At 33.3% G+C, this 26,566-nt stretch overlaps 1 protein-coding gene across 9 annotated transcripts in view; it reads right to left on the bottom strand.

Annotated features, from left to right (window-relative positions):
• Positions 1-640: 640 nt before the first annotated feature.
• The window catches only part of LOC149076527 (protein still life, isoform SIF type 1-like), a 222,398-nt gene continuing 196,472 nt past the window's right edge, over positions 641-26,566 (bottom strand). For 6 of the 9 annotated variants that reach the window (XM_089244101.1, XM_089244106.1, XM_089244104.1 and 3 more), the window contains 13 exons: positions 24,529-24,709; positions 23,860-24,123; positions 22,089-22,207; positions 17,995-18,210; positions 14,737-14,781; positions 12,377-12,427; positions 11,016-11,210; positions 9,405-9,525; positions 9,094-9,306; positions 8,334-8,452; positions 7,326-7,502; positions 6,995-7,182; positions 641-6,868 (listed from right to left, as the gene is read on the bottom strand). In XM_089244101.1, the coding sequence (XP_089100227.1) occupies positions 6,115-6,868; positions 6,995-7,182; positions 7,326-7,502; positions 8,334-8,452; positions 9,094-9,306; positions 9,405-9,525; positions 11,016-11,210; positions 12,377-12,427; positions 14,737-14,781; positions 17,995-18,210; positions 22,089-22,207; positions 23,860-24,123; positions 24,529-24,709 (2,643 nt within the window). In that variant the 3' untranslated portion in view covers positions 641-6,114. The remainder of the gene's footprint in view (positions 6,869-6,994; positions 7,183-7,325; positions 7,503-8,333; positions 8,453-9,093; positions 9,307-9,404; positions 9,526-11,015; positions 11,211-12,376; positions 12,428-14,736; positions 14,782-17,994; positions 18,211-22,088; positions 22,208-23,859; positions 24,124-24,528; positions 24,710-26,566) is intronic. The other 3 variants (XM_089244105.1, XM_089244107.1, XM_089244110.1) reach the window with 3 other exon arrangements.

The raw sequence follows: 26,566 nt of genomic DNA, 5'->3' as shown, positions 1-26,566 counted from the left end.
CATTGAAAAGAAAATTTCAGTATAGCTCAGTCAGCTCTTATTTCCTCATAAGTAAAGAAAATAATTATCATGGAGGAAATTGACGTCTGTTAAAAACCGTTCCAAATAAAAAAGGGTCAGACAATTGATGTTCTACTTCATACCACCATAGAATAAATAATCAATTATGCTTCTATATATGCATATAAATACAAATACAAGGACACAACAGGCAAAATGCCCAAAAAAGTGATTGAAAAAAGATGCCCACGCAACAAATTTGCATACATATATTTCTAAAATACAGCAACCCAATGAAAGCCCAATTATATAAGCTAAAAACTATATATACGTGATAAAATATAATGCTATATATATTGTATTTTTACTAAGATTGTGTGTGTGTGTGAATGGTTTTATAAACTGATCCTGTATATGAATTGTATATTACTATATAGAAGTTGCATTTTGTACTTTGAAAAACTTTTGAATGAATCAGACAAGAGCTCAGTGAGTTGAAAAATATCTGTTATTGTTTTTTTTAAATGTAAAAGTTATAGAAAACAAAAGATTTTAATTTTTCCATCATCTTTCAAAATTTTGCAGTCACTTTTTAAATGTAAAGTTTCCATAAAATAAACAGGCAGACACAGATAGAATATAAACTTTTCTGTATTTCTGTACTTTAATGTTGAAAACAGTAAAATTTACAATTCAACCTCTCCACTGTACACTATACATTCAATAGTCGATTGTAAACAACTCTTGCCTATAGCTTCTCTATTAAAAACTTTTCACAGTTTTTTTTTGTATTTAAATGTTTATTTTAAACTTTGAACAACTAATTTCTTTTTTTTTTATACTGTATGATTTATAAAACTTTAGAAACAAGAGATTCGATAGAACCTATGATTTTTCTTTCTTTTCAAACAAAACATTTCAAATACATATTCAGCAGCGACAACATATGCAACAAAATATGCCAACTTCAAAACGTTGAAGGAACATTGCATCGAAAATTCAAATAAATGTGTGTTTAGTGCACTTGTAATTAGCTCTGTATTTGTGTGATAACATAACAGCACATTTTGTTTGACTAGATTTCATAATATTTTACACTTTTGAAATTCAGTAACTATAGGAGTTTAATGTATAAACTATACAATACTATTTTGATATTTTCCCTGCCTGCAGATATGATGTGCAATAATTGGTTCAGGGATGTGAAATTTCTGTAAATAAGTTACATATAAAACAACTGAAAATAGCAGTGATTCAATTTAGGTTGTTGGATTGTATAACATTTTTCTTTTTCAAGACATACATTACATTTTCGTTCAACTGCACTGAATCATGATTTTGTAAGTATATTTTTTGGAGTGCTTATTTTTTCAACAAAAATGAACAGACATAACAGTATAAAGATAATTGAAATTATGCTGTGCCTAAAGTATCTCAGCAGTTATCAGCTTTTTAATATAACAGGCAATGATTTAGAGGTTCAAATTATTTTTTTAAAGTGGAAATTGTTTTGAGACTGTTTGATTTATACTTCCTAGCCTTGGCTCATTGGCATTGCATGTGAGTAATTATAACCATGCTTTATCATCAAATATTCTCATGATTCCTAGTGTTCAGACAAGAAGGTCAGTTTGATGCATCTATTTTTTGTTGTGGTAGCAATGAAATTTCGGATTTAATCAAACAAGTAATGCTTATATATTGTGAGACTTATTATCTGCAATTGTCTTGAATGACTTTAACAAAATTGGGAATAATTGTAATCAAAGGAATAAGAGGAACAATATATTTTTTAAACACAGGCTATTATGAGGGGGTAAGAATAATTATACTCGTTTTCAAATGATAAGCTGCTTATGCTAATTTTGTTTAAATTTGATCTTCATCATAGCATGATGATAAAAATTTGATAAAGTTTATTTTTTTAACCACGATTAATATTTTCATTGAGGGGTGGGGGATGACCACCCATAGTTGTTTTAGAGCAGATCTGATTAGTAATTAATTTACTAAATGTTTACCATTAGCTCTGATGCCATTTGAGCAGTTATGTTTCGAGAATTCATAATTTGTGGAACAGTTATAGAAAAATTAGATTTTGTACTTAACAGGGAATTTGAATCTTGTTCCTCCTAAATTATCACTAAAGAAAACAGTACCACAATTTGTGTATTGCAGCTTTTTTATGTCACTTAAATAATAAATTATCATATTTAGTAGTGATAGAGATCTTTTGTTGAGTTTCAAAAATTTTCACTGCATTATATTCTACTAAATAATGTTAATTTCAGTCTTAGAGCAGTTATTTGATTAAATATGGACCTAGAGATAACAATTCGTAAATTAACTATCAATTCTATTATAGCTGCTCCTTCTGAATAATGACAATTTCCCCTCCCGGAAGGATCCATTAAAAATGAAATTAACTCAGCATTTAAGTCATGACGATTATCTTTATTAAATGGCAGATAAAGCTATTTACAAAAACTTCCAGAAAGATGTTAAAATTGAGCTTTTGTTTTCGAATGAAATTCCTGGGGGGCTGAAATCGCTAATACTTTGGGCTTTCTTGGGTTCACATTCTAGATACGGCGTAAATTAAGAACTGAGCATTAATTAAGGACGTTCAACTGCATGAAAGAATTATTTGACAGTAGTTGAATAAGTATAAAGATAATATTGATAAAATGGACGATTCTTTTTTAAATTTCATTTCATTGTAGAAAGTTTCCCAATTATGATATTGTGGGTAAAGGACACATTTCTGTTTCATCATTATGTGTAGTTATATGATCTAAGTATATTCATTTATTTTACCCATAATATCAGTATAATTGGCTGCGATCTCTGTCCCATTCTTTAGTGGGACAAAAATGAGTTTTTTCCTAAACTGCTGATCAATTTCAGTGTAAGAAGTCATTATTATCTTTAACTCATCATTAATTAAAGTGTAAAACCATTTGTTGAAATTATGTTCAGCACTGTGAAAGGGGATAGGGAGAAATTGAAATTTGTTGAAAACAAAATGTGATAGAGAGTTTTCCTTTCTTCTCTGAATCCTACCCAGAGTCCCTTTCTGATATGACATTTTTTTGGAGTGATTAACAGATTTATTGTGATTGAGTCTGAGTGAACCTTCGTGGCTTGGTATATTCTATTATTTTTCCCTTGATTGAGATACATGTTATTGTGGATTTCCAAGAGTGGAAATTTTGGTGATTGACGTCACCTTCATTACTTTTAGTAACTTGATTAGTACATTTTGGTCATAAAAAATGAACAAATACTGTAAATATATGGAGGATTTCAGAAAAAATAACAGACAAGCAATATTAATAATAAAGAAATGAATCATTAAACAAATAATGATTGGTCACTAACACCTCACTTGTTTAGCCAAATTTCTTTATCATTTTGTTTCTAGTTTGATGTGAAGTACTGAGCAACAAAGCTCTCGTATTATCCATCATGATTTTTCCCGTATTTGGAGAATTTGATCAGGCAATGGCAAGGTGTCTGCTTGAAAACAGACACTTATTCAGCCCAAACCATCTGCGCTCACCTTAGAGTAAGGTGTTCTACTTATTTATCATTATATTTCATTATGAAGGAGATAAATTAATTCAGAAGGGTCAGGAGAGAGAAAACACTGTGAAAAATTAATTTTACTCAACTTCTAATACAGTTGAATCTCATTATAATAAACTCCAACAGACTGGAGAAATCGCTTCATAATGAAATTTCGTTATAAAATAATTCCAGATTCTTACATTGTTCCCATGTAAACTTATCTGGGGGATTGGAAAAGTTTTCGTTAAAATGAGATTTTTGCTATAATGGTAATTGTTGAAACAGGAATCGACTGCATGAAACTTATATGAGCCATCATACTGTTTTTAATTTTGTGTCTCACTAACCTTAAAATGAGCCATTCAATTATAAGTTTTCATGACAAATGCTAGCAGTTCTGCAAAGTGCCACCTAATGGGAATAAAGAATATGATGGCAAAAAATATAATCACTAATCACGTAGCCTCTATTAAAATTTATCACAGAAAGATTATTGTAGGTGTCTTCCTTTTCCCATTTTCCCCCTCAAACATTCTAATGAAAATTTTTGAAAGGCTTCAAGGGCGTATCACCATTTTCACTATGAAAATTTTTGTGAGAGAATCATTTCCATTTCATACGAATAAATTAGTTTCACACCTAATTCTTATCTGTACGAGCGATGCTATTCCAGTGTGAATGTTTTTTTTTTTGATAAGCTCGAAAAATTCTTGTCAGAGTGTCTCCAAGATTGAAATATTTAAAACTCATGAAATAAAATGCTGATATTGGTCTGAAAAATAAATGGACACATTCTAGAATCAGAGGAATATATATACATATTTCAAATTTTGCTTTAATTTTAAGAGCTATGCTTGAATTTTGATTTCTGTGGTATTGTGAGTGATCATACCTAGCAATTTTTCTTCCAATAAGAAACCAATTAGAACAGTGTACATAATTTTTTTAGTGGTATTATTGTATTCTCAATCTTTTTTATATAAAAACATCCTAAATTAAAAGAAACAAAAACCAAGCCAAAATATGTTATTAGAGATATGGGTACACAGATTTTTCTATAGATTTTCGATTCATTGATTTATAAGTTGATGACCAAAACGGAACATCATGAAGACGCTATTTTCATAGAGTAATGTTTAGCATAAACTGATACAAATTCAGATTTTTCCTCCCATTATAGACATCATGTTAATGACAAAAAAATGTTCTGTCTGTAATAAGTTTTTTTCCATAATGCTAGCAAAAAAATTGCTTTAAAGACCAGGGCAAACTTGTCTGAAATAAAAGTCAGTGCATAGTAGTCATCTCTCTTATTTTGCCATTTTTTTGAATGGTGAATGCCACATTTTGTAGAAGGTTTGATCGAGGGTAGTTTGTAAAAAATTACTATTTATTTTGATTTGATGCCTTGGGAGAAAAATTTGGGACTCAATTTTCTACAACTGAAGTAATTTTTTAGCAGCCATATTGCTGATATTATGTCACTTCAAGTGATATTATATAGTGACACCTATTTCATATTAAAATGTTATATTTTTAAAGAAAAGTTCCTTCCGTTGAAAAAAAGGAGTGCTGTGCTGCAACGCTCTAATTCAATTTTTTTTTTCATAGGCTTGGCTACTGGATTAATAATACGTTGATCAAAGAAATTATTTCCTCAATATATCAAAGTTCTATAGATGTAATGAGTGCATTTTTTTATGTATACAGTTACATCTTATTCTACCTGAGCATCATGTGTATGTGTGAGGTTTCTTGAAGGGTTATGGACATCTTCAGTGTCGGTGGTGATAGTTAGTTAGTATTATCAATAGGTCTATTTATAAGAATATTTGCGGTTCGATAAAAAGAAAAGAACATAATATTTCACATGCAAGCTAGGTTAACATTGAATTCTATGATGTATTATATATTCATATATATATTGTATGTGTATAATATATATATATAATATATATATAGTTTTATAGTTTTCTTCGTCTATATTTCGTATAGTAAATAACTTTAGCCACTGGTACCAACTCTGTGAACAGAATGCTTCAGCCTGAGACGCTCGAAACGGGCACTTGAATAATTTTTTTTTCAAATTCTTGAGCTTTCATTCATATATTTTGTAATGTAAAAAATTTGAAATTCCCAGCGTCTTTTCGTACAATTTTTTTTATAATTCTTTTTTTTCCCTCTTAAAATTTATATATCGGCACTAGAGAGTTGTGCTGATGGATCTATATAATGTTTAAGAACAATTTGAATTTTTTTTTGGCTAATCCCTCCCCTCCTAACAAACCCGAAATGTCAATGTAATATAATAATGATAACGAGCGATTCTCATTCCAATTTGAGCACCAACAAATTCGGTGCCGGATATAATAAGTTAACGTCCATTAACTAAGTTACGGGGATGAGAAGGAAGGGATTGGGATTCATATCCGCTTATTGGTGACAGTTAATAATAACAGTAATATTTTTCACGAACGAAAAGGCAGTTTGTAGCCATTTTGTTGTTATTCTTCTTTTTTTAAATGTGATTATAATAAGTTATCGTTAACAGTCTGGCGGCGTCTTGACGAGTCCAGACTGTGGCGCACTGTGATCGGTCTTCGCGCCGTAGCCGTGGTAATCGTCACAGACTAAGTATTGCTCTTTGCCGGCATTAGTCTCTTTGGTTTTTCCTGGGTTGGGTAGAGTGGCGGACTTGTCCAGAGAGTTTTCCCGTAATTTCCAAATCGGTGAACCCGCCTTACCGCCGGTGTGTCCGGCGGGCATGTACACCATCTTGGATCCCGCCGGGTTCGGCAGAGTCGACGCTGAGCTGACGCCCAAGGACGACTGAGTCGGGATGAGGTTCTGTTGTTGTCGCTGCGTCCTTTCCGAGTCCGGCGATTGACTCCTGGGCCCGTCGGCCGCGTGGTGATGGTGATGATGGTGACCACCGTGATCCGAGTGGTGCATCTGGTAGCGATGGTGGTGTTGATGGTGCATCTCGTCCATGCCGTCGGTGACGGTCTTGCTACGCGTGTGGAAGTTTTGATCTATGTTGTCGTAGGTCTCTACGATGACTTCCTGTTCCATGTTGCCGGCCGAGTGCCTTTGGCTGGTCTTGGAACGACGCTTACCGCTTAGTGTCCTCGCTATTCCTGCACCGTCTCGTCTCGACGACGACGATTGCGTTCCCTGCTGCGGCGTTCCTTGCTTGTCTTTGGCAACTGGTTTGTTTGGAGGCACTGTCATATTTCTGACGCTCTCGCGTATGATTTGGCGTATCGTTCTGAGGAAGGCATTACGGAATTCACTTGTGCTAGAAGGAAAAATATAAAAGAGCGATGTTAGAAAACACCGTCATAATGTGTTATCTACACAATACACAAAATAGTAAAAAATAATGTTATTGAAATTAGGAAACACTGAACAAACCAGAACTGACCTGTTTGAAAGCTGGTATACTTTCTCTGATCGCCTCTGGAGTTGCGAACGTAAATGGATGAGCTCCCAGAGAAAGTGCGAGTCTCCGTCTTTCACGCAACCCGCTCGAACTTGGACTTCGGTTACGGGAATGAGCACTTGATAACGAATGATTTCAACCTCTGTCGCTCCACCTTTGCTGGAACCACCCTATTAATGTACGCATATGTATCAAAATTAACATACGTAGAATTAAAGAGGTCACAGAAAATAAGCTAACAACATTTTTAAATGATCAACATCCATTAAAATAATTGATAATTATGAGCTTAAACGTCGAAAGAGCGTCTTACCATGAGCTTCTTCTTCTGTCTTATCCTCTCTTTGCAAAGAAAGACGACGGCAGTCTTGAACACGAAGCACATGGCGTGTAGTTCGAGTCCTTTCTTTATCTTCCCTAGAAATTCGGAAATGTTAAGCCACTCTACGCCACCGTAATATAGAAGCTCTCCGGGGCTCAGATCCACTTGCTGCGATTAAAAAAGTTGAAATATACGATTTAGAAAGAAATAGACGACTATATATATATATTCTCAAATGAGCATCTAAACAAGCGAGGGAAAATAAAACGACGCATATAAATTTGGATTTGTCGTTATGTACACTTCGTATTTGTTTTGTGTAAACTTGTGGAATTAATTTCGAAGAAATTGTTAAAACATTTTCATTTTGAAAATTAGCAACTCAGGATAAAGCTTCTGTTTTCTTTGTTCATCAATGGAAATCAAATATAAGAAAGTTAAATACCAAGTTATAAAAAATTTAAAGGTTATAAATGACTTAAAAAATTAAACTTTAGAATCGAGCTTTTGAAAAGAAAAGAAATTTTTTTGAGGCCCTGCCTATGACAAGTAAATAAATAATTTGAATTGATATAATTTCTATCAACAGTTTTTATTGTGCTGCTTTAAGTATGCTGCCTATGGGCTGAATTTGAAAACAGGATTTTCTATAATTCAGAATTCCCATCTTATTATTTTTGAATAAGAAAGTAGTAATGAATTTTGTTTGTTAGATGATGTCATGTGCACATAACAATATGCGAATGGGCAGATAAGTTTTAAGTCTCAATTTGCGTGAATAGGTGAAACATGCATTGGACTTATCAACCTATCTGAAGATGATATAACTCTTCACTATTCATACGAAGGTTTTAACAACTGGCTGATGCGAAGATGAATTCGGGCAAGAAAATTCAATTGTCCCTATGGGGAATCGCACCATTGTCCTCTCACATCAACCTAGCAAATATTTAGAATAATGAGATGCATTGTGGAATAAGAATCTTTTTAAAGACTGACCTGTCTGGAGCTCTTGAAATGCTGACGGGATAGATGGTCGAATATTGCCCCGTACTCCTCGTGTATCCTCTGCATCTCATTAATATGTTCCGCTACTCTTTCCATGCCTTTCAGAGCCTCTGGAGATCGAAGAATAAAGTTTAATTTATTATGCTAGAAATTTCGAGACAATTTCATGAAAATTTATTTAAAATTAATGAGTATATAAATTTCTCAATGAGCAAACATAGTGAATATTTAAATTTATGTACCCCCCCCCCCCCTAAGTCAAGATATGAATGCTGTACTACCTGATTGGTCTGTTGCCAAGTTTTGTGCATTAATGAACCCTGGATGGATCGTATGATCCCTTGGATTAATATCGGAATGTAATGTGTATTTGTGTATCTGTGTTTTGTATATTTGTCTTTGTGTTAATTAAATTTCAAAATTTTCAAATGTTTTCAAAAACTAGTAATTTTTAAATTCTATACAAACTGTCAAAAGAAGAACGTAAAGAGAGAGATACCAGATTCGTTTCTTTGGTGATATGATTTTACTAGATTTTCAAAAACTTGTTCTGAATATTATTTTTATCTGCATTTTATATCATAACTGAACATTAGATATAAATTACATTAACAGATATTAGGTATGAATTATAAATATTAGATATAAATTACAAAACATTCGATATAAGTTGTAAAACATTAGATAGACAATAGACCTCAGACAATCTCATATTAGAATGCCGATCTTTTCGATTAAGCATGCGACTTACCCGACAGATGCAAGTGCTCCTGAGAGTTCGGATCCGTTAGTTGTTTGAGCTGTTGCAGGAGGAGAGGGTATTTGAGTATCCTCTGGATGGGCTTGATAAGATAAGACTCTAAGGAGAAAGAATGCTGGCCTTTCGGGTTGCGGGACTGAAGAAACTCCATCAGAGCTGAGTTCCCTTCTATTGGCACACACACGTGATCCTTATTCCGAACGCCTTTTGGAAATAATTAATGAAAAAAAACCCAACAAATTATTAAAATGAATCCATAAATCTATTTTCTGTGCGTTCATAATTTGATACATTCACCTTACCTTTGCATTTGCTTGGATGAAGAACTTTCTGAGCTTTAGAATGACTAGCACAAAAGGAACTGTACAATTTGAATTGATCAGCATAGTATAGGAAAGAATTTCCAAGAGCAAATAGAACATTCTAAGGAAGAGAAAAGTCATCAATGAAAAGTGAATTTCGTTAACAAAGTTCATTGGGAGAGAGAAGGATTCGTTTTTGCAATGAGTTTCTTAATCGATATCATAAAATACATATGCGGTTATAGGGAAGATACTTATATCGAACTTGATGTATTTTAGAGATGCTACTTTTCTGGGCTACAACATATCAAGAAAAGAGATTTTTCTGGATATTAGTGCTAAGATGAACCTTGTAAGAAAAGTTGTCTCCACCGGGATTCCAACCTGGACCCTCTTTGTACCGTGTTTACTGTGGAATATTAGCTGTTTCTCTGAGACATTAGTTGAAGCACTTGCCGGGTACGCACCTGCACCGGGTGAGATTTCCAGTGGAGATAAACAATTTTTCTTTTCGAAGTCCACCTCAGCACTAATACCAAGAAAATAGCTTTCCTTATGCATTTTTATGAAAAAATGGAAAATTTATTCACTTCGTTGTTGTTTCACTAAAGTTGTCTGAAATCTAATAAATATGTACAGGACTCAAATGCGTGTACAAGAAGGGGGGGAGGGGTGGTACACTACATATTTATAAATAATTGGGGGTACCAAGAGCCCTAGGTTTCAGCATATTGTACCCATATCAATTCTTTCCACTTTTTTATTTGGATTTTTTTTGTTTTTCTCGAATCATTTGTACCAAATAATTAAATTTTTATAGAAGGGAGTTCGCGATGTATTACGTGTCACCAACTCATTTACGACCACAAGCTAATTATAATGCCAAACGAAGGAATTTAATACAGTTATCTATGTTTTTTTACCTCTCTCCTCATCATCGCGAAGCTTCATTGTAACCCTGTGAACAGAAGTTGTTCTTTTCCCTCCCCGTTCTTTCTATGATCATGTGTTTAGTGACCCCTCCCCCCCGCGCATATAATGTAATCTTTCTATTACGTACACGTAAAGGAGAAATGGAACGGGGAGGGCTAGAGAGAAATCTGTGTGTGTGTATGTGTAGGCCTTCTCTCTTATCTTAATTTTACTTCCCCCTTTCTATTTTTTCTTTCTTTCTCCTTATTTCTTTAACGTGCGAACAAGGCTACCAGATTTATCCCGATACTTCTAATACAGATCATCCAAATTTGTTATAAAATGTCTGTACGTGAAGGGGGTTAATATATATATATATATATATATTTTCTCGATTCAAATCTGTTTTGGAGACAGAGTGCAGCCTTTCTCGTCTTCGATGAGCTGCATACTATACTGTCACTTTCTTCTTTTATTATTGATTTTAGATTTTTAAAAATAATGAAGATCGGAAATTTTTTTTTTTTTGATAGTTTTCTTTTTTCCTCCGTTCTGGTAAACTAAAAGGTCCGGATCTATTTGGATGTCGGATTTCCGGACTTGGTACCGCATTTCGGCAATTTCCAAAACATAACGCGTTTCGGAAACTCACAGAAGATAGGATTTTCAGTGCGTTGACAAATATAGGGGAAAAGATACCTGGAACTGGCAAGGGTGGTCAAACCGCAAGAAGTCAGGCTCGGACGCGATGGCTCCTTCCAAACTCTGAAGGAACACCCTCTGGAATTGCACAATTTCCTGTATGTTACCAAACAAGGCATTCACTTCGGAATTGGAAAGAAACGTTTCTTTTTTCATCGGTTCCAAGTAATGCTCCAATAAACTGTTCAAATGCTGTTTTGGGGGAAATAAAAACAATGAAACATCGTTCACAAATGTAATTATTCTATATTATAGCTTGACGAAAAAGAAAAAAGTACAGTTCACGTCGTGAAAGCTATCAGTCCTGAAATGTATCATAATGTTGTTGCACATATTATGGCACTGGTAGTAACAACTGAATGCAGAGGCACATTCACTGTCCAGAATAAATCACGCAAAACAACTATATTTCCTTTATGTAAAAAAAATATTATATATGTATGCGTACACGTATATTGCATGATGATCATAAATTCTTAGTAGCCCTTATATTTTGCTACCGTCATTTCTTCAAACAAAAACTGAATATTTCGAGCTTTCGAAAGGCGTGGACTTCTTTTTCGTTAGATATGTAACTTTGATTAGCTTTTCTGAAACTTTAATTTACCTGTATAGCTGAAATACTGAACTTATTGAAAAACAAAAACCGCTTGTTCAGTTAACTGTTAAATAATTACGGAAAAGTCAAAATATATTCACGAGAATATAAATACTTTCACGATGAACATTTTTTTAATTCGTTAGTGAAATCTCTATCTATTTAAAACATTTCATGGTGCGAATACCATATGACTTTGATAACCAAATTTCTCAGAAAGTTATAAACGAAAATCTGAAAATATTGAAATAGTATTCGATCATAAGAGAATTCTCGAATAAATAAGTTTTTGAGTATGCGAAATGGGTTTTCTATTCTACAATCATCCGTGACTAGTTTCACCGGCACTACATTCCGCTTTACACGTAATTTTATCAACTATTCGACTGCAAGTTCAAATGTATCGCAAATAATAACTTGTGGCTATCACGAATATGTAACAATATTTTTTTCTTCAATTTTTATGTATTCTTCATGTGTGTTTGATTTGATATCAGAACAGTTTGTGTAAACTTTTATTTTGTTGTACTGTATATATATTTTTATCATTTCATCACCCAAACAAGGAGAGATTTTCGGCAGGAATTGTTTAAAAGTATTGCATAAAAAGTATGTGTTGTTATTTAATAAAAGTGGGCATTGGTTTATATGTTTTCAAGTAAATATCTTATTGATATCACCACGTGAATACAATGTCCAAACGAAATTAGTTTGGTATTTAGAAATCAAATATCATATTATATACATGGCTGGTACTGACCTCCTTACGTGGACAACTAGGGACTTGAGCATCACAACAAAAACTATTTTTCTGAAAACAGTAAAAACCATTTTGGGTCGTCAAAAAAGAGAGAAGAGGCTCATCTATATTGCTCATATTATTACTATTTTTTTTTTTGGTCTAATAGCAATCGAAATATAGTACGCATATACAAACGCATAAGCAAAAAGGTCATGCTGTGTCAGTCAGTGGTCTTGCAATGATAGATAAATGCTAGGGACACAGAGAAAAATAGACGATCAGCAGGCCATGCTTTTATAGTGCACATGCTTTGTTTATTCGCTTGATGCAGAATAAGAGGTGTTTGAAGAAAAGTGAATCCTTACAGAACAAACCAATCACTTTGCCCATTCACCTACACAATACAAACTGACTAAACTTCGTTTACTGATATGCATGCAAAGTTGATTGTCTTTATTTCAGCAACAAGTTTCCCTGTTTTCAATTGCAATAAAACGGATTTGAGATATGCGAGAAACGATTTGATAAATGCTCAAGTTTTTTTGAATATTCCACAAAGGGCAATGGCCACAAATTTTGAACAGAAAACTAAGTGAAACTTTTCTGGCTATTTCATAGCGATAGGAGGACGAATATCGTTGAAACTATATTATTTCATAAACCTTCCTTCTTTTGGTTCAGAATTTCAGAAAGTTGTCAATAATATCAAAGTTAAAACGATCAATCGATATCGAAAACTCCAAATTAGTTACGTATTTCATTTCGTTAATACGCATTCGTAAAGTACGAGCAAATCGATATGTGAAGGAAATGAAGCCGCCATGTTTCATCCATGTTACCAAAAAATCGTAACTATAGAGCAGAAAAATGAATACAATTCAGATTCATAAATTACACTGCTACTGTTATATGCGTCATCGGAATTGCGTGAATGCTACAGTGGATTCAAAAATTGAAGTAAAATGTAAAATAATATCAGCAAAAAGAGGAAAAATTCCATAGAATAATTATTATGAGAAGCACAAAAATGAAATAATTAAAATGCCTCCAATCAGAAAAATGTGTTTAATTTTGTCTCTATTATACCGAAAGAAATTACTTCCCTAACAATTTAATGAACTTTCGACGAGACATCGCTGATTGAAGTTTTTGATTTCTCCCGCTAAAAATGACTAAATATCGCAATAATTACAAGACTGCTTATAGTGGTATAAATCAAGAATTTCGATGACATTTTTCTTACACTTTACTTCAATTTTAGAATCAACCATGAAATTTTTATTCCTTTAGCAGTCTCTTCGTAAAGACATCTCTTATACTTTATGATTTCAATTATACCTATAACATATGGGTGGCTTGAGATAAATTTAGAGAATATTTTATAGGAAGATACTATTTGATGTCTTCTATTATGTTGCCGTATGGAATCAATCCAATAAATCAATATGGTATGGAGATTAATTACTGATTAATCTGGTTAATCTATGAAGAGAGAACAATATAGTCTTGCAACTGTCCCTCTTTAGTAGTAAGGAAATCTTTCATGCGTTTTGTAAGCAATTCTATCAGTAACAGAAAAATTAATGAGAAAAAAAAATTAATATTTGAAAATTTCATGAGAAAGACTGAAGGTCGATGTGGTTTTCGATGTTGGTATTTTTTGTAAGAACGATAATTTTTTGAGATTATTATTATTTTGCAAAAGATGCATATTAGTTTAAATCGAGGATTTGATTTTAATGATTCAAGTAGATTTAAGTCATACGACTTTTCAAACATTTTTTCTGAAGTTCATCAATACCGTATCAGAAAGGTAAAAAATATCGTTTTCATTCATCAACACGTCATAGATTCTTATTTAGAACGTTTAAGTTGCTTAAATAGAAAAATTTAACTGCGCTGTGCCGTTATCATTGTGCCACTATTTAAAATAACATTTTTTAAAACAAAACCATCTTTAGCAGCAAAAGAAACAAACATAAATAAGTACGCAAAATATGAATGTGAATCGCTATATTTGTAATGCATGAGACATGTTAAAAAAAGTGCTAAAGTTGAACACGTATCTGTATCACTCTAGCGTTTTTAATGTAAAAAAATAATAATAAATTTCTCTAATTATATTGAAAAAAAATTCAAAACACATATTTCATGCATAGATGAAAAACAAAATCAGAAAGTGAAAAAAAGTTAAAGGTCTAGCCATTTCGTAAGACTTGAGAGATAGAAATAGAGATATAAATTGTGGCAGATATTGATATGAACTATACATGAAAAAAAAAGTGCTACGTTTGTTATCAGAAGGAAAATTATATGTTTAAAACGTAAAAAAAAGTTCAAAAATTTTCGTTCTTCGTTCACACACATATATATATTACCTTTTGCATAGAATCCTCATACCACTCAACCACGTCACTCATGTGCTGCATTAATGGCATAAGGAAGTGCGTGTCAAAGCATGATAAACTGCACATTTCAAATGTGGCATCACAAAGACTTAAAACAGCTAACATTCATTTAGGACACATGTTAAAGTAATTCAAAAGTATATAAATCATAACCATACTGATTCGATTTGTGGACACCACCTCGGTTATTATTTTTTTGTGCTCAAACGGTTGCTGCTGAAACAGCTCAAAAATTCACACATTCCATTATACATTTAAAAATATACATTTTCAATCAAATCTAAGCTATTTTCAGCTAATTAGTCTAATAAATGATCAGTAAGGTGTGATGTTATTTTTTCAAATACATCGATGAGGTATAACAATTATTATGTATAAAGAAGCAATCGCTTTGGAGAACGAAAAAAAGAAATTACAACTTTTTTATAAGAATAGCTTCAGTCTTGATGAGTCATATTAGTAGAGGTGCCTAATTGCATAACCTGTATTATTATGAAGACATTGGACAGTTTTAGTTCCGATTGATTTCATACTATTTTTTCACGAAAGGTTCAATATCATCATTGAACGATTCAACCAAAAATTAAATACTTATTATGAACAGCATTGTTAGCCGATATTTTTTTCTATTATGATTTGTATATACTATTATTCGTCTAAACTGTACAATTGTTATTTCATAGCATACTATATAGAAATACTTGTGATAATGGAAAATAAAAGAAAATATATAAGGTATTTTCCATTTTCTGGGTGTTTCACGGAGAGTGTCTAAAAAGAATTAATATACGTTACGGTATAAGCCCGAAGACGTAAAACTAAGACGAGTTGGTAAAAGCTCGAAATACGCTTGTAAACGTTTTTATTTTAGACATATACAAATTCGAAGTCCGTTTTTAATGAATTAATCGATCATCATAAACTCATTAGTTCCTTATTAATTAATAAATATAATTATTTCATAAATATAACTATTTAATAATAAGCAAATAAATGAATTTATGAATTAAAATTATTTCAAATCTTATATATTAAAATCTTAAATCGTTGTATCCTGTATCGTAACTTGTGAGTTCTTAATGAACTTATAAGTTAATTTTTTTTAACAATGAACTTATTCGTTTCTGACACTAATTAAACAATTGTTAAAATTATTTACTCCTGACGCTGATTAGGCAATTATTATTTATTATTAATTACCTAATTAACCAGCGATAATCATTAGGAACCACCAGTGGTCAATTGGTTGATTTAAAACGGGTGTTAACTGCTCAAATTAATTAATTTTCTCCGAACAGTATGAATTTTAAATTAATTAATTAATAATTAATGATAATTGGTCAATATTTCGCTAGCGTCAGGAAGCAGAGTTCTAGGCAGTTGATCAATTAAATAATTAAACAATTATAATTATTAAATAATTAATGAGAGTCAGTAACTAATAAGTTCAAAATGGGTAATTTATCCATAAAAACGTTTTTTGACTTGGTAAAAGTTCGAAATGAAAACGTGTTTACAAGCATATTTCGGACTTTTATCAACTCGCCTTGGTAAAACCTAGGTTTTAATCTTTTACCAGTCTTCGGGCTGGCTTTTACTGTAAAAATGCATTAGTTATTTAAAATAAATAACAAAAAAAAATGTGAATTAGTGAATTTTGTGATTTTCTTCATTGTAAAAATCGAACAGAACATTTTCAATCAAGTTTTATGAGAGGTTTTGAGAATAATTATTTTCCGAGGGTGCAACTACCATAGTGTGTATATATCCTTTTTTTTGTGGACCATTTTTTAATATTTAATCACGAATTCCCTTTTACTCAAAACGAATAATGACATTTTTATTCCTTTCGGAAAATCTTCGAGAAACACCCTGTATAATTATATTGAATTCTCGCAGTGAGCTTGTGCAGTGGTGGCGTGAAAGCTGCTACGATAAAGCTGTAAAACGTGTTACTCTTATATGACTATCATTCGGTCCCATTCGTTTCTTCAACGCGAATAAAAAAAAGTCAAATTTGCCAAAAAGCTGTATTAATATACAACATATTAATACATTCTTTCACATCATTTCTGCATAAACTTGAAAAAAAAAGCGGTAAAGGGGCATTTCGTTGTTTCTTTATACAGGGTGTCTACTCTCATAGTTGTCCGATAGGTAATGTTTCAGTTGTTGTCTGACATTATCCTAGAAGCTAAGTAAAATTAAAATAATTAAAATATTGTCAAAAAATGAATTTTTATACGGTCTCCCGGTGCACACCCCATTTATGATTTACCTGTTATCTGATAAAAAAAAATCTCTTATATTACCAAAATTAACCAAGCTATGCAACGTTGAATTTTATGAATTTTAAAATTTTCATTCATCATAAAACAGAAAACACGATTCCAGCCATAACTTGATATCTAATAATCAATATGGTTCATTTGAGATTTCTTATAATGAAATGACTCCAGGAAATTTTAGGCAGTTTCTGGTGATTAATTTGAATTTCTCAAAGTTATTTGCCAGTGAAATAGTTTTGTGCATGACCCGCCCCTCCCATTTCTCAGCAAAAAACAAGCTTAAAGTTTAACTACTAGCTACAAACTGTTGTCATAAGAGAATGGATTTTTTTGTTTTGTTTAACGAGTCAGTGTATGAAGATCATTTTACCATTCATTTCTTTTAGGACCCAGCACTACAAAAAAAAATAAATTCCGCCAACTTTTTAAGGAATAATTTTTTTTTCTATAAGGTGGCTTCTAGAATGATCGATGCTAATTTTGAATGAAATTTTCGTAATTGAAAGTTTTTTCTATGACTAACGATTAAAGAATTAGCCATCGGGCAACGATAAAAGTGGGCACTCGGTTTTATATATATAACATTATGAAGAAAACAATGGGTGTATGGTGATGTTTAATGATGGAATATACAGATATGTGAAATAAAAATAAGTTTCCTTCAATAAACATAAGATAGTTTTTTCCTCTAAAAATGCATTTTCAATATTTCCTCGTGAATCATAGCTGTAGTAGAATTATATCTCATATAACTAATGATTAAATAAGATTCATAAAATCATTCATTAATGTTAAAAATCCATCTAGTGATGGATTAGACTTGCAGTGATCAACTAATGAATTTTCGCATCGCACTCGGAATTGATTACAGCCATAACAGAGGGGAAAAGGGATGAATAAACAAACTTTCTTTTCTTGATTTGTTTTTCTGTTTACTAACCTTGACGTAAGTCTTCTCCGTTTCTACCAATTCCATGATAACCTTCCTGAGCTTTTCGGCCTCCGTGAGATGTCGCGAGGGTGTTGCCGAAGTGACGGTAGTGACGATGAAAGGACCGGTCGATCCAGATCCGCTGCTCGCAGTACTACCGGCTAAACTCGAATGCCGCCTTTGCTCCAACGGAGTTCGACAATACTCGGTCACTTGTTCTGCTGTCTGCGAGAAGAAAGTATACCTTCTGATATAATCCAGTAGGCAAGACATCAAAAGTTAAATCATCGAGGAACAAAATAAAGCGACTCTTTGACACACACACAAGCAATCACACGTTCTAACTCAGCTATGCCTAGGAATTTGAATGATGTTGTGTATCGGAACACTTTTTTTACGGATGAGCAGAGCTATTATTATCCTCCCCGTGAGTTTATTCGAGTGGGCTACTCGATGCTGAACTAGTGAGAAGAAAACGTCCAACGTTCTTCTTGAAAATGAAAGCAGCTGAAATACCCAGTGGATCCCCCCCCCCCCCCACCTAGTGTTTTTTCTCGATACTTTCCTTGCTGTCCGTGCTGCATAGCTTATCGGCTGTTAGTGCGCACTCTTGTTATTTTTAGAATAATGACACTATCTTTTTTTTTCTTTTCAAGAGATTTACCGCCGTTTAAGTAGCAGAGGTCATTCAGACTTCGCAATGACGCAATATGTACTCATCTATTCTTTTCTCTTGTTGCTTTTCACTGATTGAAGGAAAACAGTTTTCTAAAATGAACTTTGTTTTGTTCGGTAATTAACTTTCTTTTTCTTAAAACCCATTTTTGACTGATGCGTCTGCCACCGCTCGTTAATTTATTTTTAACCCTTTAAGCAGCACAGCAGAAATTACGAATCCGCCTTTGAAATGCGTATCATTTTTTAATGAAGTAGGCTTTCTTTCGATTTTCATCGGGTACAAACTAAGGGGTACAGAGAAAAGTATTCCGTAAGAAAATCAACTATGCGATTTTTCCACATTTTTTTCCCACATCCTCCAGTGCCTTCGTTGCTGCTCGCTAAACTTCTTCGGAACCCGGAAATCGTTGCCGCTTAAGCAAATTAAAATTATTTATCAGAGGAAAAAGTCACATGGGGCGAGATCAAGGGAATAAGCTGGTTGTGCAAGTATCGGAATGCAATGTTTTAACCGTGAGTTCTTAAACATCCGCATGATTCGGTGAGACGCAAGCGACCAGATTTTTGGAAGGCCAAGTCGTGGGTGCTTTATCACGATAATGTGCTTGCGCACAGGTCATTCCTGCTATCAGATTACTTGTCAAAACATCGCATTTCGATACTTTCACAACCACCTTAATTCCCCTGATCTCGTCTCATGTGACTTTTCCCTTTCCCTCGGATAAAAATGTGCTTAAGTAGCAACGATTCCCAGGTTCTGAAGAAGCGCAGTGACCAGCGACAAATGTACTACTACTACTACTAAATCACACACGCACCTCCTCCATATTCCTCTGCGGAGCTTCTAACGAATTGGTATATGTTGGAATGTGAACCTTCCGTAAAGTAAAGTTTGTTTCTGTATAATCCTTGTGTGATTATTGAATAATTGTACCGTTGTAGGTCTGCTGCTCTCTGCGGCGAGACTTTTTTAACACGGAGATCTGCTCGCATTAGCGCCTCGAAATTGGGAACCACAGAAAACCGAGACGCAGGTACTGCAGGATGTGACAAAAAGACTTGCAATCCGCATTTGTACCTTGAATACATTGCGATTTATGAATTTTTTAATAAAAACATAGAAAAGCGCGTGCGTCTTTTTTTTTTAATTCTGGCCAACGTTGCTTGTGAACCGAAAATTGTTTTGGGAAAAATCGTTTTTCAGCACAGAATAAGTTTCAAATTTATTTCTGCAGTTGTAAAGTTCCTTGTGTACCTGATGGAGTAAGCAGTAGAGAATTGGGTGATTTCAAGGTCATTCTGCTATTTTTATTCCCCCAGTACGCACTTTTCGGTGATGTCCAGATTCGTCTTTTCACGTTTCATTCTTTCAGCAAAATAGTGCCGTTTCATCTTCAATCTTCAGGTGATAACACCTTAACGGGAAAGGGGGGGGGGGTGTGATGGGTGTCTCCACTTTGGATCACATACTCATTATACTTAGCCTCGTTCATTGTACCTATTGTACTTGATGCTAATTGGCTACCTAATTAAAGTAAAAATGTGACTTCAAAAGCGAGAACCGCAAATCTTGCATGACTCGGAAAAATTATGGTTTTTTTTTTTGTTTTTCGTTTCGAAAACATGAGTAACGCAGTGTTTATCAAAAATAATTGATAATTCTTATTACAATCCTGATAAAATTCTGAAATGAAATAATTCCGAATTATTCCGAATTCATGATTATGCATAATGCCCAGTAAATCTGATTCATTCGATTTCGACATCGAATTTACTAGAACTACGAACATGCGATTATATGCATAACACCGGAAAATGCGATAAATTTGTATTGGAATCATTATATAGCCTATATACTGTATACGTGAAACATGGGGTAGTAGTCTTAAATGATAGATTTTTTTTTGAGCTATAAAATTAAAGCTGCAGAGTAACCTTTTTTTTCCAATGCATTAGAATTTTTTTTCAATGACTAGTCTTGTGTTAATCAATTTTTGTGCTTAGTATTTAATTGTGCACATCGAAAAGCGTTTGCAATTGGTTTTTAGTCATTTTTCACCGAAAAAATAAAAATAAAATACTGTAAGTGAATAAATAAATAAATATAAAAGCTAGTTTTATTTTAAAAAAAACCCTGCTACTGTATTTGCATACGAACGAACTCAACCATAGCATATATTTTCTATCCTCTACAAGTTTAGTTTGAATCGGTTTTCAACTAAGATGCTCTTAATTTTTAAATTACCGATTTTTTAAAAGGTTTTATTTTAATAGTGACGTTAGTGTTTTTTTTTTTCAATTACGAAAGAAGTTCGATTAGAAATTAAGGAATCATCACAGTCTCACAAAACACTTCAATGATTGGGGGTACCTAGCATAACGTGCACTTCTAGGAGCTTTATCTATGATTAAGTTCTTGTTATGTCACACAATCTTTCGTATTTCTTTCTGTGTTCAACCACGGTGTGTTTTATCTTGATTGACAGTTACACTCTATTTATATAAGGAAAAGGGAGGGCAAGGAGAGATCGAATGAAACGGGACTATTGTGACTTGAGGATGGATCGGGAAAGGATGAAACGATGTCTAGCCGCACTTTTGTGTGTTCAGTTAAATTCCCCAGTTTACGAGCTGCATTCACGGTTAAGTGGTAGTAGTTTTTAATCTCTCTCCTGATAAGGTATAATTAAAAATAGTGCGTTGAATAATTTTCGTTGTAACTTATGTGTTATTCTGATGACTTAATAAAATCTTTAAGTATTATTCGATTGTGTTTCTGGATGTTTTTAGAGTGAATTTGAAGCAACTAAGAATGGAATTGACGATAGCAAATGACATCCCTTCAAACGCATAAATTGCTCTCAAAGTTTTCATTGATTATCAGATGGGTCAAATATTGATCACACTTTATAGAACTTATCGGTTACTCTGAATTTGATTTCAAAAATCAATGCCAGTCCCATATTCAAATAGTTACGGCAGTAGTTGATCTAGTTTTCTTAGTAATAATTCTGAAATTAGATCCTTGACTCTGATGAACAGCATGTAAATATGTTTTTTTTGACGTGGTTTAACATGTCCAACAGTTATGTAATTTTGAAACTTTCTTCTTTTGAAACCGAGCACAACTCAGGTCTATCGCCATGGGCAATTTGCTACCTAGTGAATTGTTCCGGAAGTGTGAGTATGTCTACCCAAAAGTCTGAGTGGGTATCTAGTGTTGCGTCTGATTTTTCAGTGCTGCCATCCATATTTCAGAAGTGAAATGAATGAAGTGTAATGATCGAATATTTGTACCATTGCTTTTTGTGGCGCGACTTTTTACCGGGAAGATCGGCTCACATTCACGTCTCGAAGTTGGGAACCACAGAAAACCAAAAGCCACAGAAAGATAATGTTGAAACTTGACATTATTAATTGTTTACCTTGAGTAAAGTTTCGATTTGTTCCGCCGAGAGTTGAGTCGAACCCTGATGTGGTAAAGGTGTTGGCGATGGTGTCGGCCTGCCCGACGTTTCTGGAGACCGGTCCTTATCGTCAGCTCCTGGAAATCATAATTTATTGTTATACTAAATTTATTGATTTCATACTGATAAATCACTGAATTTATTTCAGAAAATGATATTTTATTTATTACATTTTACAGCAATAATTATTATTTATAAAAAAATTTTTTAGAGCATCCCACTGCGAATTTATGAACACGTGTGACAAGAATTTTGTGAATGAGACTGAAATGATGATTCACGAGAAAAATTATGAGTGAGTGTAGGGAATTATTTTCACTCTCGCGCGAGCGCGTCACGAGCATTCGCTCTGGAAGAGAGAAATTCGTGACATTATCAAAAAAATATTATTTGTAAAATTGTTTTTAGATCATCCCGCTGCAAATTTGTGATTACCATATACACCAGAGACATTATGAGTGAGGTTAGAGGATCTTGGATGGAAATACAACGATCTTATTTGACCCACGAGAAACGATTTCCTTCCGCTTCAAATCAAATAACGTATACTGATGTCAAAACGTAACGGTTCGTGTATATCATACATTCTCAAGCTTTTTTGTTCATTGCATCCCCGGCCTCAGAAATTTTCTCTCTCATTACCTCTTTTCCTGAGCGATATCCTACAAGTATATTGTATCCGTGACTATTATCCTCACATAAAGGGTGATATTGCTCAGCCCCTCCCCCAAGATGATCAGAAACGAAAAAGAAAATTGAATAATTTTGCAAACAAAAAATTAAATATCAAGAAAAAATCTTTGCATGCTATTTTAATAAATTTCCACAAATTTTAAATTCTTTTTGAACGTTAGTAACTCAAAATTTCTCTGTAAGGGCCGGGATTACACTATAAAAGTTTCCTCTGAAAGTTCTTTTATAAAATTTGAAAAATTCAACCAGTAAGATTATGGGTTGCATTTGCTCGAATGTAACCTGTGAGCTATATATTGGCTGGGTTTTTGAAGTTTTATTAAAGGAATTTTATCAAACTTTATTGTGATAGAGTTACACTATAAAAGTTTAGTAAAATATCTTTCATAAAACTTGAAAAAACAACCAATAAGATTATTCGTTATATTCAAGCAAATGCAAACTATCAGTTTATTGTATGCATTTATCAAATTTTTTAAAAGAACTTCAATAAAAGTTTTATAGTGTATGTAATCCCGGCTTTGGCCAGAATTACACTATAACAGTTTGGTAAAATATCTTTTGCAAAACTTGAAGAAAAACAACAAATATGCCTGTTGGTTACATTCGTTCGGATATAACCAATGCGCTTATTAGTTGTATTTTTCAAGTTTAATAAAATAAGTTTTATAAAACTTTTACAGTTTAATACCAGTTTTAGGCCGGCATTCCACTATAAAATTTTGATATAAGTTCGTTTATAAAACTTGAAAAATGGAACCAATAGGCGGATCAGTTAAGTTCGCTCGAATGTAACAGATGTGCTTATTGGTAACATTTTTCACGTTTCATAAAAGAATTTTCATCAAACTTTTATAGTGTAATACCGGCATAAGAGATATTCTTATGCTCCCCTCCCCCCAAATCTCATGTGCTCCCTTTCCTAAAAAAGTCGATCCTGCGTATGTCTCTGCACGTACAGTTTAGATTGGTGTTAAGTTATATAACATTAGTTTAATATTCATTGCGGATATATTATTAGTTAGGGGTAACTAACCCAATAGTGGTGATGGGACAATCAGCTTATCGATCATTTCTTCGCTGATGACGCTGTCGCTAGGGGGTGGTGGACAGACCAGTGACTCGATGTAATCGTCGCTGGTCCTCATGACGGTCACCATGTCCGGTGGCTCACGTCTGGCGGACCTCATCATCATGCAAAGGGTGAGCTCTTCCTGCAGCACACTCTCGATGTACATCATGTCAAGGTCACTTACTATGGCTCCGTTTATCACCATTATTTCATCACCCTTTATGATACCTGCAAGTAAATAAAAACAAAATCATCTAAATAATCGTGGAAATTTTTTACCATTCAGGTTACTCAAGAATGCAAAACTAGCATCAAATAAAAAACAACAAAAAACTATCCACTTTTTATGGTAAAAGACGTGAAAGTTCACAATGCCGTCGGACTACTATTTTCCATTGTTTTGGATCTTGGTGGTTAGGAATAATACATCATTCGGGACTTTATTGAGGTATTTTCTGTGGCTAACTGTTATAATAAAGCTCCGCCATGGGCCATTAAGGAACTGAATTGTTCAGTTGATATAGTTTCCACATGAGAACTTGTTATTTTGGTCCTTGGTCGGTATTCAATGTCAATATGTATATATGTTGTTTAGTAATTGCAAAAATAAAATACTTGTTTGCCATGACTTACCTTGTTCATCGGCCTGACTACCTTCCTCTACTCGGCTAACGTAGACGCAGAGTTCGTCCTGATGATCGGCATTCTCCACGAGCTCCGCCTCGACGCTAAACCCGAATAGACTATCCAAACTGTTCCGATGAAGCTCTACTTGATACAAAACTTTGGCGCACACTTCTACGTCCTCGCACTTCTGGAAGCGAATAGCCAATCGTCACAAACAATACCAGCGTGCATATTAACAAATACGTATTTAGATTATATAACACACCCACAACCACCTCTCTACAGGATTTTTATGCTCAAATGCCGAATTGGAAAATGAAAGAAACGTTGAATTAAAAATAATAATTTAATATTTTCGGCTGATTTATATTTGCTATCATTCGTTTCACGAAGACTTTTTTTACTTCAAATTCCTATTAATTCACAAAACACACATTCACTCTTTGGTTTCAAATATTTTGAATATTTTGCTGCGTAAGGCGTACTCAAAAATGCATCGTTATTCAATAACTTTCATTTAAGGAAGTATTCGAGAATAGTTAAACCCGGATCATTAGTTCTTAAAGTTTGCGCGTGCACAGGTTTTATTATACAGGGCGCACGCAAAATAACGATACTTTTCTCCGATTGCTCGAGAATCATTATTTAGGATTTTCACTGTATAACGTATAAAAATTTTTTACAGGGGTGTTGAGTGAGCATCCTCCATTTTCTATTTTGGGGACAATTATAAAATCCGTATTCACCAAGTACATGTAATGTAGTTATTTTGCCAGACACATTCGAGCGTATTAGCACTGTCTTTAGCCACTGTGATGAGGATACGCTTGTCAAAAAGACTGATTATCGCATTGATATCTACGTGACTACGTGTTTGCACATAAAATATTTTCAATGAAAAAAAACAAACAAACTTGAAGGTGTACACTAAACGCCCATATATATTTCATACACAGCATTTCTTGTATTTATTTATTCTTATTTTTTAATTTTAAAATTCACTATTGTTTTATGCTCTGCCTTTCTAATGGCCATGTCAGACATTTATTACGCATCTATTGGTTATTCGTAACGGTATACGGAAAAAAAACGGTGTGTAGTTCATTTAGAGGATTTTTAATGGTTCTTAGGTGAGTATTCATAGAAATATATTTTTGAATTATCAGGTTTTTGTAGACAAAAATAATAATTTAGGAATACTTATGCATGTATTTTAAAAGTATTCAAAATTCTAATCATTTTCTCATCCTAAAGTATTTTATTATACAGCGTATTTCTCGACCTATCCACCACGCTTCTTACATTTCGAAAATGCAAATTTGGAAACATACAACGCTTGCACTGATGCGGCACCTACGTTAATTTTTTTTGAAAAATCTTTAAGCCCGTGAAAAAAGTATTGTGTAACATTCAAACATCAACTAATTGAACAGCATTTCAAGTGAGCGAAATTATTCCTGAACACATTACTAAGCAATTTTTAACAGGTATTTGTAGAATACGAGAAAACAGTAATTGCATGTAAGGTTGTTTTTATTTCACGAAAGGAAAGGGTGCCGTGGATCCAAGAAATGCGGTGTATAATATAGATTTATATAATTTAATATTTATACAGGGTGCAAAGCTAACAGCATAAATCGCAAATTCATGGTTAACCGTTTATGCTAGAGAGGCATACTTCCAATTAGAAGAAAACATCCAATTAAGGTGTGGACCTCAGATACATCATTCTTCATGTGGTCGTATTTCGTATTGCAAAGGATTATATAGTTATTAAAACAAAAAAAAAACTTATTGACACTTCGTGCCCAAAAACCCAATTACAATTAGAAAGTTGTTGTCTTGTCTCTCCTGATGCAAAAAAAACCCCCCATAATTCCAAGTGCAATATTCAGTAAAATGTTCGAATTCAAAAAATTAAGAAAAGTTGGAAAAACAGCATAAACACTAACGGAAATTTTTTTCCCTCATTTATGCTGTTTTTTTCCTAATTTTTCTCTAATTTTTAATTCAAATATTTTGGCGAATATTGCACTTGGAAACG

Source organism: Pholcus phalangioides, unplaced genomic scaffold (assembly GCF_987345545.1).
Source record: "Pholcus phalangioides strain wild (caught in Gottingen) unplaced genomic scaffold, Ppha-v1.0 ptg000015l_1, whole genome shotgun sequence".
In the NCBI taxonomy this organism is placed as follows: domain Eukaryota; kingdom Metazoa; phylum Arthropoda; class Arachnida; order Araneae; family Pholcidae; genus Pholcus; species Pholcus phalangioides.
This window is presented reverse-complemented; position numbering and strand designations above follow the sequence as displayed.